Source organism: Zonotrichia leucophrys, chromosome 2 (genome assembly GCF_028769735.1).
Source record: "Zonotrichia leucophrys gambelii isolate GWCS_2022_RI chromosome 2, RI_Zleu_2.0, whole genome shotgun sequence".
Taxonomy (NCBI): domain Eukaryota; kingdom Metazoa; phylum Chordata; class Aves; order Passeriformes; family Passerellidae; genus Zonotrichia; species Zonotrichia leucophrys.
In genome coordinates this window covers 135,835,576-135,848,502 of record NC_088171.1, presented here as the reverse complement: position 1 = coordinate 135,848,502, position 12,927 = coordinate 135,835,576, and the positions used below count along the sequence as shown (strand labels likewise).

The window sequence follows — 12,927 nt, the reverse complement described above, 5'->3', positions numbered from 1 at the left end:
ACATGAAACATCAGTAATTCTTTAGAAAAAAAAAAAGGAAGCTTCTTTGATGAAGATTACCTCATGCATGTATGGATCAACAAGGATTTCAAAAGGTCCAATTGCCAAGGAGATGTTAGAAGCTGCAGTTGGAATAGTCAACATGTAATGAAAAGTCTTCTTTCTCATATCATGGGTGTAAACAGTTTCTACCAAATCTCCATTTGAAACAGCCACCATTGCAGCATCTACAGTATACTCAAGTTTCCAGGTACACAACTCAGAATATGAATCCACACAAGGAAACCAAAATCTAAAAAAGTGAAGATTAGGGGGAAAATGGTTATCAATTATACTTAATAATCATACTCTTTTTCACAGGTGATTTTTCTTTCAAGTTCCAAATTATATCCCTAAATACTTTAAGAATACATGAATGTTGACATACTGACTTCTACAATACATTAACTTTATAAAGCTTTACAAGCTTTTTTGTCTTTACCTCTTGCTGAGCTATAAAGACAAGACATTCTAATTACTAGTCATTAGATGCTACTTCACATCGGTAAGCTCCTTTGAAGCACAAATTAAATTTTAGAATTTTTTAAACTTGAAATAATTAAAAGAAATTATTTGTGTTTCCTGCACTTTGAGAGTAAATAGGAAATACAAATCCAACATTCAAAGACAGTTTTCTTACCTTGTAGAATTTTGATAACCACATGAAAAGACATGAGCCCCTCTTTCTGCCATGTTGCCCTCCATGTCCGGTACCACAAAATGAAGGCCTCCTTTTGGCTGGTCCAGAGAAAAGTTTATATGCACCTTCAGGACTTTTAACTCTGCAGCACAAAGACCAAAACTGAGTACATATATACAATTTACATGAAAGTTACTGTAGAATAGTAACTCAATTTTGGACTCCAGGTCTTTAAAGACCATGATAACTTCATTCTTATGGACTTCCCGGTCCACTTACAAAGTACAGCTCAAAGCTTCCAAAACTGAGACCTCCCTAAGCACAACTTACAGGAGATGCATTTACAAAAATCTTTACTAATTAATAAAAAATGCAATTGGAGTCACATTTCATCTTCTAATTCCCCAACAGTAAAGCATACTTATACAGACTGTATCTTAACCATGATCTTGGCATCTTGCTGAAAAAATTTTCACCAAAAACTCTATGAAGCAGGCATATTCTTAAAAGACGTATTATTATCATTTGCAGTTGCTTAAAATCTCTTATTATAGTTAATACTTTTCCTGTAACTTAAGTGTCTTCACTTTGGTTTAGGTTTGCAGAAATCTCACCTATGAATACATTGGCAATCCAAGCATAGGCTGAAATTTATTCAACAAGTGTCACCATGTTTTGGCATTCAAACATTGAAAAGTGAAATCATACTTGTTTGACTATTTTCCCTTCTAGGCTTGCTCCTCCTGTGTAAGGCAACAGGAACTTACACAAAAATTAAAATAAACAAAAATGTCTTTCCCATTAAGGTGCATCTGACAATACTGCATGAGTCAGCCTCGTGTTATTCTCTCAGAGGTCTCATAAATCCATGGGAAAAACCAATAAAACCATGCAAGAAATAATACAAGAAACTAGTAGATCCTGGTAAGAAAATACACAACACCAGAGAGTAACTTATTAAAACGGTTCCTTATTCCAGGATCTAGTATGCCAGTTTATACAGGAGTCTACTTTCACACCAAATCAATTTTAAAGTGACCATTCCTCAAAGTGAGGTGGCATAAAATTAGTAGAGCTTTGTAAAAAGATGTATATACTATATCCTTGTAAATGATTTTTTTTGTTGGACCATATATATAGTAAGCAGCTTCAAAATTACAATTTAACCCCCAGTACGCTTCATTATTCCCACTTCCTCAAGTATTGTCCTGGAGTCATGACCACCAAAGAGTATGTTTGTATATAGTGTCAAGAAGCCCTGCAACACTCCTCCCTATTACCAAAAAGTGAAATTATTTTTCAGAATTCAAGTGGAGAGGAAAAAGGAAACAGTAGTCACAAATTCATAAAATAATGTTACACTACTTCTATTTCTTCAAAGCTACTATCTTCCTAAGCAAACATGTAGCTGACAAGTCTGACATCTGAAATTAATTTTTCAGTATGGTCTCTTTACCATCAACATGTTTCCACAGCTCCGAGGGAACCTTAATGCAGAGCTCTCCGTTTCCAGCATCCGGGTCCACAGCACTGACAGCGGCAGCATAGGCATTGGAGAAATAGTTGAGATTCCTCCTGTCAGAAATAGCCAGTTAATTCTTAAAGTACTCTTGTGGTGAACCACAAAAAACAGCTGTGGATGTTAAGACTGTGTTTCTATGCACTGAATTTCAAGGTGCATGGACAACCAAGTGTTTTGTTTTGTTTTTAAAGGAGTGGAAGAGAAAAGGAGTAAAGATTAGATTTCAACAACTAGAACTTAAAATATGGCCCTTGGAGAAGTGATCTGTGATCAAAAAGACTTAAACATTAATAACTCCCAATAAATTGAGAAATGTTCAGTGTTGTTTTCCCGCCAATAAGAATAATAACTACATTTATTGGAACAGAAATTAAAAATTCTGGGTTTTATTTTGGATGAAGTTTGTATCTTTATTCTAAAGCTCTGTCTTGGAGATCTGCATCCTCATATATTGCAGTCTTGCTCTTATTTTGCTTTTCTAAATGTAAGATTTTAGCTTGGCAATGGTATTTTTCCCCTTTAGCTTGATGGATAGAAATAGGGGTTTTTTAATGCACTTGTAAATAACATAAAATATGTTAAGAGTCCTGGCCTTAATACACAAACACAGAAATATGTGCTATACTTTTTAGTTTCAAAACATTCTTCTTTTTTAAAGTGTACCAGTATTTATTTAAGATGCAAACACAGTTTTTGTAATCAGGTTTGAGCAACTATGTATCAGTGTGGATTCCTTTGAACCCCTCAGGGAAATCCCCAGGGCCTTGCCTTGGAAGAATATACCATAGAGCCTCCACCTAGGCTGAAAGAGAAGACTTCCCTATGGAGCCTCCCAGCACTGATCCACCTGTTTTCATTCCCCATGTGTTCCCAATGCTTGTGGTTTCTCCTTTCCCTGTTTCCTCCTTGGTTGTGGTATCCCTGGTGGCCAACACCATTTTCCCTGTAGGGCAACACCCTTTGTCCTGCCTTCTTGTACCACCCCTGAGCCCTCAGACCACTGATCCCTAATTAACCTTGTGCACACCACGTGGCTTGGTCTTCTGTCCCTGATTTCCCCTTTGTTGTGCTGGAATAAACCTTGGCTGGAATTTAGCATACAAAAGGCCCTTCTGCCTCTTTGCTGAGCTAGCTCCGGTGAGTGGTGCATGTGGACTTGACTGCTTTGCCTGAATGCTCACCCAAGCTGCTTTTCCACAGGAGATGCTTATAGGGAAACAGGTAGCAGCATCTATCATCTAAACCCCACACTGCTACAAATCAGCTGCTCATTAACTGCTCACTTCATTACTTCAGATCATTACTTCAGTTATGACTTAGATTAATTGTTTTCCACTGAAATGAGCAGGAACAAGCATCTGTCTTCTGTTAAAGTACTTATGAGCAGGATGTTACCTTATTACTTAATGTGATTATATTTAACTACTGGAGTATGACCAGTCAAGTTCAAAAATAACCCTGCTTTTATAGTTGTATGTGAGAGCTTTTATACTTTTTCAAAATGGATTTCTGAACTGTTTAAAGCATGGGAGCAAAATCTTTCTTAATTCTAATTCTCCAGTACATGCAATTTTCCAAAAGCTTACACAACTCTATACCTGAAGAGAAAGTGTTTGACTAACTTATCACCTTTTCCACAGAATTTAGGCATTGCTGATGAATCCAAGTGCAAGCAGGACACAATCAAGCAAAAAGCAGTCATGGAATCACAGAGCCACTGAACACTCTGGGTTGGAAGGGACCTCCCAAGGTAAGACAGGGACATCTTGCACTAGATGAGGTGGCTCAGAGTCCTGTCCAACCAGACCTCCAATGTTTCCAGGAATGGGGGGCATCTACCACCTACCTGGGAAACCAGTTCCAAGGTTTCACTGCCCTCACAGTAAGAGCTCTTCCTTGCACCTGGTCCAAACCTACCTTCTTTTATTTTAAAACCATTACCTTATCTTCTCCAGGCTGAACAACCCCAACTCTCTCAGCCTCTCAGCACACAGACAGGTGCTCCATCCCTCTTACCATCCTGGTGAGCTCCTCTGGATCTGCACCAACAGCTCCATGATCTTCTGTGCTGAGGGCCTCAGAGCTGGACACAGCCCTGCAGGTGGGATCTTACCAGAGCAGAGCAGAGGAGCAGAATCCCCTCCCTCACCCTGCTGCCCACACTGCTGGTGATACAGCCCAGGACACCCCTGGCTTTTTGGGGTGCAAATGAACACTGCCAGCTCATGCTGAGCCTCTCATCCATCAGCACCTGAAGTCCTTCTCTGCAGGGCTGCCTACAACCCCTTCATCCCCCAGCCTGTACTGATACTGGCCGTTGTCCTGACCCAGGTGCAGGATTAGAGCACTACAATGGAGTAAATTAACTTTTGGCTGGGAACTCCACCTTCCATGGAATCTGAAGTCTACACAAAGCAGACATGATCTCATTTCAGGATTCTGCTCTCATCTAACCATTCTCCATTCACCATCCACGGACAAAACAACTCAAATTACAGTACCTAACTTGGAAGAAGAAAGTGCAATTAACCATGCCACCAGCAGCATTCTGTAAGTCTAGGTATGTCAAACACCCTGCTTAATATTCTGAGTCTTCCACAACTATAAAAAATTTTGCTAAAACTCTGAAATATATTGAGAACATATTTTCATGCAGTTCTTCATCTTTGGCTATAATAGTGCACAAATTCCCTGGCACCACTACCAAGGCCGAGAATGTCAGGAGCAGTAGACTTTTTACTTTGCTTGAAAGCTTCTGAATAGTAAATGGGACCATTTCAGTAGAGAAACTCACAAACCTCAAGTTTAAATATATTTTTCTTTTCTTTTTTCACAGTTAACTGTACCAAAAGGTAGGATAAAATGCCAAAAAGTTTTAAAAGGAAAAGGTTGAGTTTGTACCCTGGAATACAGAATAACTTCAGGTATGCCTCCAGAACAATTCCAGCCCACTTGAACTCCAGCTGATATGCTGCCTCCTAGCCTCACTCATGCATCACTACTACCTCACCCACTAAGGAGAATGTTCATCTGATCCTATAGGGATGCAGCTGAAGTGTCAAATGGGAAAGCAAGTCTTTTTTTTTTCTAATCAGGCAGCTTTCAATTGGTTTACTTCCTTAGTCTGTCATACTGAGAGATCAAAGAACCTCCCTAAGTAAAGCTGCTTTAGGCTGTCCTTCAAATGGCACCCTGGAAAGGCAAATACCACTGGGGAAAACTCAATTTAAAAAGAGTCTGCATGACTAAGAACTATTAGTAATCAAAAAAAAGCTAGCAACAGAAAACCACAGTAACATTCTGTTAGACTGTGTTTAATTTTACTCCAAACTGTTTTTGAAAATTGACTATTATTGATAGGGATCCCTTTCCTACACAGTGAGAATTTGTTCAAACTTTGAGAATTGTGATGAGCTTGTGGCTACACTTTAAACGTCACTGGGTTCACAGACAGGAAAGGTTATGATTTTACAGCAAAGTAGGGAGACTCCAGAGCTTAACATTTTATGGAAAACAAGTCTATTCTTATATTTCTATTTTTGTGAAGTGTTCTAGTTCAAATGGGTGATTCATTGTAAAAGGAATCCATTAAAGGCATAGTACCACAGATTAATCTTTTCATAGATTGAACTACTCTCAATAAACATCATATGGCCATTTTAAGAAAAACAGAGCACACGCCAAAAGTTACAGTCCAAGGAACAATGATAAATTTTCCTAATGCTAAGTGTAGATTGACAATGAAAAAAAAAATATGTATTCATGGTCTTTTCCGAGCAGAGATACATTCTGTTATCAGCATTCACCCCAAACAATGTTAATTACAGCCTAAGTGCTGCAGCTTGAGTGACTGTAAAGAAGCAATGCTACAGAGATTTATTTTTAAAATTACTAATTGATTTCAAACTTTCCATAGCACTTGATATTAGTAGCTCCACCAATGCTACAAATGTATATGCCAAACATATAGTCTATAAACCACTGTTTTCCTACAGTACTTAACATCAACTTGGCCAAGTAAGTTATTTGCTCTGCCTGTAATGCATTACTCTTCATAACCAGTAATTCAATTGCTATTTTACTTTGCTTCCCATATAGAATAAGCACTCGATATTGGAGTACATACATGGTATACCATGTAAAAGATATAATACATGCACAGATAAGTGATTTATTAATAGGGCAATGATTTGAACCTTTGCTGAAAAACCTGATTTTCATTCCTGGTCATGTTTAAGGGCTTTGTCACCTCTTTTCAAAAGTGCTCTGCACCTTTGTGTCGCGGGCTAGGAATTGTCCCATTTAGTGTTTCCACTGAAATTACTTAAAACCACGTGCCACTCTATCCCTCCACCCTGCCCCTGTGGTGGGCTGCAGAGGAGAACTGGAGCCACAAAAGGTAAAGTCTATGGATTGAGATAAGAACAATTTACCAGAGACAGCAGTGAAATAGGAAAACAAACAGGAACAGTAACAATACCAATGCCAATATGTATGAGAAAAAGGGTGAATGTTTCACAGGGTATTGCTCACCCCGGGTAACTCATGAACACACCTGACCCCCTGCCATGCTATGGGATCTGGAAGCGAGCCTTTTTCCCATCCCTGGAAAATAAGGCAAGGTGGTAGAGAATAATCTCCAGATCTTAGCCTTTCCCTGCTCCTGACTGCTGCAAAAATGAATTATGTCCTGGCCACGACACTTTCTTTGTTTCTAACAAAGTCTATAATGAATTTTCAATTAGACAAGCATTATATCAGTGTAAATAAAGGCTATTTATTGCAGCAAGGCAACACATGCTTAGTCCACCAGAAATCTGTCTATTTTGTACAAAGTCTAAAGGCTTGATCATTGATTTCCCAGAAGAAAAAATACTGCAAGACAGACGTGCCCTTAAGGCTACCACATTGCTCCCTCTCACAGCTTACTGCTGCTTGTAACTAAAGCAACAGTGAAGTCAGGAGATATCAGAACATCTTCATATTTGTAATGTTTAAATACTACAGGCTTCAAGCTAAAAAAAAGACAAACGAACCAGCAATACACAGGAAAGCATTATGCGCACATTAGCTAGATATACAAAAACATAGCTTCCTTTACACAATAATAACAGTAAAATGCAACAGCTTCTCAGCCTGGCATCCTAGTTATCTCATAAAGCTGAAGCACATAAGCAGGCACAACAGGATCCTCACAAACTTCACTTATCACAGATCAAACCACTGCACCCAAACTTTTGCTGCACCTATTTAACAGTTTACAACCTCAACCATAAGATTAAGGAAATATATCTCCCTTGCCAGTTTTAAATAAATAGGGCTGAGATACAAGCAGTTGTCTCAGTATTTAGAATATGTACTGGGATTTCTACATAGAATGTAGAAGTATAGCCCAGAAAAAGCAAGCCCGTTTCTGTTACACTGACGGAATCAAAACACAACAATTTACAAGAAAAAGAAAGATGAGGAGGATAGGCAACTGTAACATTCAAAAACAGCAGCCCCAAAACATGACCCAAACAGACAATCTCCAACACTACATGCAGTCTCCAGAAGATTTGAAACTCTTCTCAAAAGCACAAGTAAAATGGGATTCTCTGCCATCTTGTGTACACACAGTAAAGCACTGTGGATTATTTCATACCTTACACCCCTGTTCAGGTGTTTGCTCCGTCAGGAAGGAAGTGACTGCATTATCTAAGTTCATCCACCTATTCTGATATGAAAACGGCATCAAAGCTAAAAATATATTTAATGTACTAATTAATGGCTTCTAACCTTTCCTACAAATTTCACAAAATTCTAATTACTTTTTTAGTAAGAGTTTTTCTAATATTCAGGGGAACTGAAAAAATACATGACTGAAAAAAATTGTTTCACCTTCTTCAACACTGAAAATGTGAAATGACAGAGACCATGTGGCAATGATTTTTTCCCTCAAATATGCTAAAACCCAATAGTACTGTTTCAACTGAAAACAAGTTGAATATTTCAATTCAGAATACAAAGAGGTGGTCTCACATATCTCACCAAGAAGTAGCAAAGAACATCATAGTGAAGCCAGAATTCTGAAGACAGAATTGTGTCATACATAAAGCTGAATTTCTCAATCCTCTTTAAACTGTTTTCTTGCATGCCAAAATTTGCACAACATAACAGTGAACCATTTCTCTTAACCTTCTATCAGCAAACACAACCTTTCAAATCAGAGACACTGTAGCAGGTTTTTTAATCCTTACTCCATACAGAGTTTTCAATTTTAAGTAGAATTCTGTTGCTAACTAATGGAGTAAGAAGTCTTACTCCCTTTATTTTGATAAAATGGTAGGGAAGTGTCCATTAAATTAACAAATTTTCCAAATACTTATGCCCCAGATAAGCTACTTGGAAAAAATTTTTTCACAGACAAGACTGTAAAGGTTGGAACAGACCACCCAGGGAAGTGATGGAGTCACCATTCCTGAAAGTGTTCAAAAAACTTGTGGACATGGCCCCTGAAGACATGATTTACTGATCATAGTGGTGCTGAGTTGATAGTTGACATGATCTTACGGGTCTTTTTCAATTTCAATGCTTCCATGATTTTAAGTCTTTTAGAAAACAATATCTAAGAAACTAAAAGCATTATCAAAACAAAAGAAAATGTTTCTACATATAATCTTGTATGTATAACCCGAACTTATACTTTTTACACATCACAGGGAAAACAAAAGATTAAAAACAAAATATTTAAAATAAACAGGGTACCAAGAACCATCTTAATTTCCCATTTACTAGTTCAACAGACTACTGAAGAGAAGTGCAAAAGGTAATGAGCCCTGTAAGACCAGAAACAAACCATCATGTCTAATCTGTGCCCTGCTCAAAATAATTGCTGCAGCTAGTTCAGCTTCACGGGCACAAAAGGACATCATCACTAAACTTGCCATAACGAATGAGAACCTGGAAGAGATGACCAGATCATTAGATATAAAGACTACTGTTTTAGTAGTATGATTAGATATAAACACTGAAGACTACTGTCACAAACCACTGTTGCTAGAAGAAGTTCTATGTAAAGAAAGTTCTATGTAAAGAAGGGCAGAGAAAACACACTGATGATTTTTTTGAGGAACTAATTCTAGAGTTTTTAGATTTCTAGTAATTCTGCTTGCAATCCTGCCTAAAGAGCAGAGATGCTGTATTTAATTACCTAACTGTGACCAGGTATTTCAATGGAAAAATACAACTAACTTCATCTAACATTTTGAAACTCACATTGCCTTTAACTTCTGAGATACAGAAAGAGGCATACTAGTTTTTTGTTATGAATATTTAGTGACCTCTGTCTTTCATAACTATGAATAACATAAGAGTTATAAAATACAGAGATTTTCCATTAAGTTTGATTAGCTTGAACAAAAAACTCCTCACCTTCTCCACAAAATGACAGAATTCTCTCTCCTAATTCCTTTTTTAACATAATGGGAGTGCTCACTCTTATAATTTAAAATGCTGCTCCTTTTTCACATCTTCCAAGAATTACACAGGATTCCAGTTATTACAGAATCACAGAATGGCTGAAGTTGGAAGCAATTTCTGAAGGTCCTCTAGGTCCAACCCCTCAGCTCCAACAGGGTCACCTACAACCAGGTGCTCAGGAGCACATCCAGATGACTTGAATATTGCCAAGGATAGAGACTCCACAATCTCTCTGAATAAATTGTCCCAGTGTTCAGTCACCCTCACAGTAAAAACTGTTTCTTGATGTTCAGAGGGAACCTCCTATGTCTCAGTTCATGTCCACTGTGTCTGCTCCTGTCAGTGGATGTAAGCTAAAATACATGAAATTCTATCAGAATATGAGGGGTCATCAACGCTGGACAAAGTTGCCTGGAGAACTGCAGAGATTCCATCCCCAAAGATACTCAAAACCCAAATGGACACAGCCCTGTGGAATCAATTCTACCTGACCCTGAGGGGACCTGGACTAGATTATTTCAGCCAGTCTTTTGCAGCCTGAAGGACTGATTTTTTTAATCAGCTGCTGTTAAACAATACTTTCACTAGAAGTTTTTCAACAATTCAGCAAATTGTAAATTCAACCAAGCCAGCCAAAAGAAGGTGTGAGAATATGAATGTTCCAGCAAATCAAAAGAGATTGTCTAGGAAAAACATTTGCCCATCATGCTCTCACCAAAAATGAAATGGCTACAAGATCTTTTGCTAAAGCCCCTTCCCATATCAGTTCCCTAGAACATACAGAATGCCACATGATTTTGAACATACTCTTCAATATGAGACGTTGAAGAAATTTGAAACTTTTCCTTTCAAATTTTGGAGTGAGTTCAGGTTCTAGGACTTATACTGTTATCTACAACAATAAATAATGAAAGTTTGATTCCTTAGGAAAGGCCAAAAGCTTTACTTTCTAGCACTTCACAATCTGGAATCCCTACAATAAAGGATTCTGCATTTTTGACATGATGAGCAATAGTGTCAACAACAAAAACACCAAGTCACAAAGCAAACAGAATTAGGGAATTAATATACTCAAGTGGTTCAGTATCAAGACTCAAAGAAAATTTCATAACTCTGATAATAAATTCAGTGTCCTATATAAATGAACACTGTATTTGCAAACCGAATTATTGAAGTTCTTGCATAATTGATGAAAAAAGGAATAGACAGTGTCTGTCTCAAGCACACAGATCAAATCCAAGGCCTTTTTTCCCCATGAAGTACTTGATAGAAAATTTTTTGATACTTTCACAAAACAATACAAAGATAAATGAGCACAAGAAACAAGAAGACTAGTGTAAGAGTCAAAATTATTGCCAAAATACCTCCCCAATATTAGACCAGACCAAAAGTTACCATTAGGAAATTACCAGGTAAAACTTGACTGTAAAAGAGAATAGGTTATACTTAAGAGCAACAGAAAACACTCCATCTGCAGAGTCTTAAACTTACTGCTTTGACTCATGGTGACAGACCTCCAGTGTGGGATCATTATAGATGAAAGCTGCTTCTAAATCATTGACTCTCACTCTGTAAATGCGGCACTGTTTACTGTTCAGCTTGATTCTGTTCAGGTTTGCCACTGTGGGAAATATTGTGAGTTCCACATAACCCTATGAAAACACAAATCAAAATCTTCTGTAAAATCTTTAACAACTTAAAAACTAGAGAGATATAAAAATAATTATTATTAATACAATTTAAAAAAATGACTGGTATAAAGATGATATTTTCATATTTAAAAAAGGGAAATTAATTGCCCTTTAGATTTTCTACATTTTCTTTCATGCCATTTAACAGGTGAATTTTCACAGCTGTAAATGAAACAGACACAACAAAAAATCCAATGTGACTGACAATTATGCCTGTTTTACTGGAAAAAATCTGCTTCTATTGACTAGATTTCAAGTTATTAGCATCATTATGTTTTGGTACTTGAATTTGAGACAAGAATTCTTAAAACCTAAGCAGAATCCTTTTAAACAGATACATAAACTGACAAAGACCCTTGAAGACTTTAGGCCTGAAATGATAAAAGTCTCTTCAAAGCCCAAGTGAACTCACATACAAGGTAGGAAACTCTGTAAGTCTATCCCAAACATCAGCTAACACAGTGTGAGCATGAATTCTGAACTGCAAATTGCTCCGTAATATTTACAATGCAGCAGCTTTCATTTAGAATCTTTTTCTAGAAGTGCTCACAGTTAGAAAGAACTTTATCTCAAGCAATGACAGACTTATGAGAAGCATCAGATTAGAAAGTATAATATATAAAGTAGTTGAACAGCATAAACAGCTTGTGAGTGCAGTTTTTTCCTCTAAAAGTATGAAGAAAATCCAGACACTTAATTTCTACTTCACACTTTATTAAGAAATACTTACTACAACAGACTTTCTCTGAAAATTTATGTTGTTGATACAAACTACCTGATGAGTTGTGCTGGAAGAAAAAAACCAAAAAAAACAAAGTAAGGTTTTGCACAAATGCCAGCATTTAAAATAATACTTTAACCCAGTTTAACAGAGAGCCACAGAGGATATATGTACATAAATACAGCCAATAGAAAATACTTCTATAAAAATCATTAGTGATTGTCCCAATCTTTTATGCGGTCTAAACCAAATAATGAATAGAAGTTATCCACAATGTCAGGAAAGTCCCCCAAAAAAATAAAACACAGTATCATACCAGGATGAACACTACCAGTAATACAGGAAGATAATAAAATTTTTGAACAACACCTATTTGTATGTAAAAATAAACAATTACAAAAGGCAGTGTCCTTTTGTATAGTGATGAGCAGTATCAGTAATGGCATGAGCTCTAAGACTTGCAATCAGAAACCTGTGGAAAGTTGACACTCATACATCATTTATATAAGCAGACATTACACATTAAAAGATACAGTATGTGCTTTTACAATTAGCATGCCATAAGAATTTATAATTTAAAATAATGCCAATGCATGAATCAAGATAGGTATTTTATACTAGTCAAATGCATTTGCTTAAATTTTGAGTGACATATTAGAACTCCTGGCAAATAAAACTGATTGAAAAGGTAGGAGATAATATAATGCCAACTTTTTAAAAATCCTGTAAGTTATTTCTATGCAATTTTCTGTAGTGGGTGTCATCTTTACAGTAGTGCATTTCATGACTCAAGACAAAACTTGAAGTAATTCAACTTCTGTGACACATCATGCTTTATCTGCACATATCCTGT

General features: G+C 36.9%; 1 protein-coding gene across 3 annotated transcripts in view; it reads right to left on the bottom strand.

The window, feature by feature from the left end:
• The window catches only part of TAF2 (TATA-box binding protein associated factor 2), a 60,478-nt gene that overhangs the window by 46,130 nt on the left and 1,421 nt on the right, over positions 1-12,927 (bottom strand). For 2 of the 3 annotated variants that reach the window (XM_064706568.1, XM_064706570.1), the window contains exons 2-6: positions 12,084-12,138; positions 11,154-11,314; positions 2,136-2,254; positions 680-821; positions 61-292 (exon numbers count right to left, since the gene is read on the bottom strand). In XM_064706568.1, coding sequence (XP_064562638.1) covers positions 61-292; positions 680-821; positions 2,136-2,254; positions 11,154-11,314; positions 12,084-12,138 — 709 coding nt within the window. The remainder of the gene's footprint in view (positions 1-60; positions 293-679; positions 822-2,135; positions 2,255-11,153; positions 11,315-12,083; positions 12,139-12,927) is intronic. The other variant, XM_064706569.1, reaches the window with a different exon arrangement.